Source organism: Apaloderma vittatum, unplaced genomic scaffold (assembly GCF_000703405.1).
Source record: "Apaloderma vittatum isolate BGI_N311 unplaced genomic scaffold, ASM70340v1 scaffold26166, whole genome shotgun sequence".
Taxonomy (NCBI): Eukaryota; Metazoa; Chordata; class Aves; order Trogoniformes; family Trogonidae; genus Apaloderma; species Apaloderma vittatum.
The window spans coordinates 8750-10866 of NW_009722707.1; the positions used below are offsets into that span (position 1 = coordinate 8750).

The following is a 2117-nucleotide window of genomic DNA, read 5'->3' on the forward strand; positions in this document are numbered from 1 at the left end:
TACAACAAAATAGCCAAGAATCTGCTGCCTTTCCCTTCTGCAGCCCCTCACCTTGATGGTGAACCCCTTTTTACTCAGTTCATCCAGGAACTTCTTCCTCTTGATCTCCTTCTCGCTGCCGACTTCATGGATGTCGCTTACCAGGACGAAATCCCATTTCTCTTCATCCTGCCCACAGAAAACACCAGGGAACTAATGGGGGCAGCAAGCCAAGAGCTTTTCCTCTTAGCTCCAGCCTCTCGGGGGTTTGGACCTTCGCTGTGACCGTGTAGAGGGTCCCTGCGAACCAGGAGCGAGCAGGAGAATGGAGATGGGGAAACTGAGGCAGCTGCTGCCCTGACACTGCCCCGCTCCCCTCTCAGAGCCACACAGAGTGCACAGAGCTTACCGGGGGGGTGAACGGATCCGTGTCTTGGACGGGAAAATCCCTCCAGGGAGTCAAGAGAATTTCATCCTGCAGAAGAGAAAACCGGCAAAGGCTTCAGCGTGTTCCCCGGGAGGTCCCATGGGTGGGCAGGGAGCAGAGCCCAAGCCAGATGTGGCTTCATGTTTTGGGATCCCAGGGAGACCGCTGCTCCCTGAGTGCGTCCTGTTGTGCCAACATTTAAGGCATTCTGGGGTCGCAAGGGAGCTGGACAGGAGGAAAAAACCAAAACAACCCTCCCTCTGGCCTGGACTTTGCTCCTTCTTGTTTCACCTGATGCCCTGACACCAGTACTGGGTGAGTGTCAACTCTCCACGCTACAGCGGTTTTTACAACCTTTAATCAACCTTTTCCCCTCTTTAGTCCTTCTTTTCAGACAGGGCACTGTTAGCTTTTTGGCAAGGCTGGGGAAGGTGGCTTTAAATTCTGCCAAAGGGAGAGTCGGGCACGGACCATCAGAGGCTTGCACAACCCCGCAGGCTGCAGCCAAGAGGTAGAAAAATGAGTTCTTGGAAAACATCTGGGATGCTGTGGTCTGCAGCCAAGGGACAGAGAAGGGAGGATGGGCTGCTGACGCTTGACTTCTGCCTGGGTCCCTCCCCAGCGGTGATCCCAGCCTGAGTTTGCAGCCAGAGCTTCCCCTGAGGCACGAGGGGCTCGGTCCAGCCCCACTTCCAACAGCAAGGGCTTTGGATCCCAGGGAATGCAATGAGGTTAATGAAGACCCACCAAGCAGTCACAGGGGCAGGGCACGGATCCCATCCGATAAACAGCGTTTTTGGGGTTTTGTGGTTTTTTTTCAGTTTTCTCATGTGACTCATGGTGCAGCCCCACAAACAGTTACGCTGCTGTTCCTGAGGGCACGGTAACACGGCACAGGAGCTGCCACCAAAGGATGGGGATATTGTCGGTCGTTCTTGCCACCAAAGACGTCGTGACCTGAAACGGTGGCCAGCCAGACAAGTTAATCCAGCTGTGTCTCGGGAGCAGAGTGGTGGTGGTGCAACCATGCCCTGATGTGAGATCTGGATCCCGAGCTTCCCCTGAGGAATTACACCACGGGAGTAGGAGAGACCGGGATGAGGGCAGGGCTGAAACGCTCTGCCAAATCCTCTTGCAGGTGGAAGCGAAAGAGCTGCGATGGGGCTGGCCAGCAGAAGGCCGAAGGGAGAAGACTTGAGAAGAGGGATATTCTCCCCCGGAGATGCTGTTGCCATAAGAAGCAGAGCTGCTCGCTGCCAGAAGGTACCCACTTTAGGTCAAGACGTGTGCGTGGGGCGGGGGTGGTGCTGTCACCTGCTCTGCCGAAGCTCTAAGCAGGTTTTGAGGTGGGAGAATTGGGGTTGGTCTCCACGGGTGGGTAAGCGCCGAGCTGGTGCTGCAGCTCTGCCAGTCCCCAGCCAAGAGCCCCTCTCTGGGCACGGAGGAGAGGGTGGGAGTCCTGCCCGTTTGTTGATGCTCTGATGCTGGCACGGGCCTCTCCTGGCACCACCTCTGCGCAGGTCGCGTTGTCTCATTCCTGCCTGGCTGGTTTCCCTCAGCCTGCGTGTGCCCCAGCCTCATCCTGCAGACACTGATCTCTGGCCAGGGCTGCAGCCCCCCAGTTCCACCGTGTGTGAGCTTCGGGCACGGAGGGATGCAAATGCTCTGTGATGCAGCTGGGGTCAGCACCTTGACATGTCGATCCTGTCGG

The 2117-nt window shown here is 56.9% G+C and overlaps 1 protein-coding gene across 1 annotated transcript in view; it reads right to left on the reverse strand.

Moving 5' to 3' along the window:
- ANO9 (anoctamin 9) overlaps positions 1 to 454 on the reverse strand; it is a gene marked incomplete at both ends in the record, with an annotated part of 8510 nt that extends 8056 nt beyond the window's left edge. The window contains 2 exon segments of the mRNA XM_009871858.1: positions 52 to 168; positions 389 to 454. Coding sequence (XP_009870160.1) covers positions 52 to 168; positions 389 to 454 — 183 coding nt within the window.
- Between the last annotated feature and the right edge of the window lie 1663 nt (positions 455 to 2117).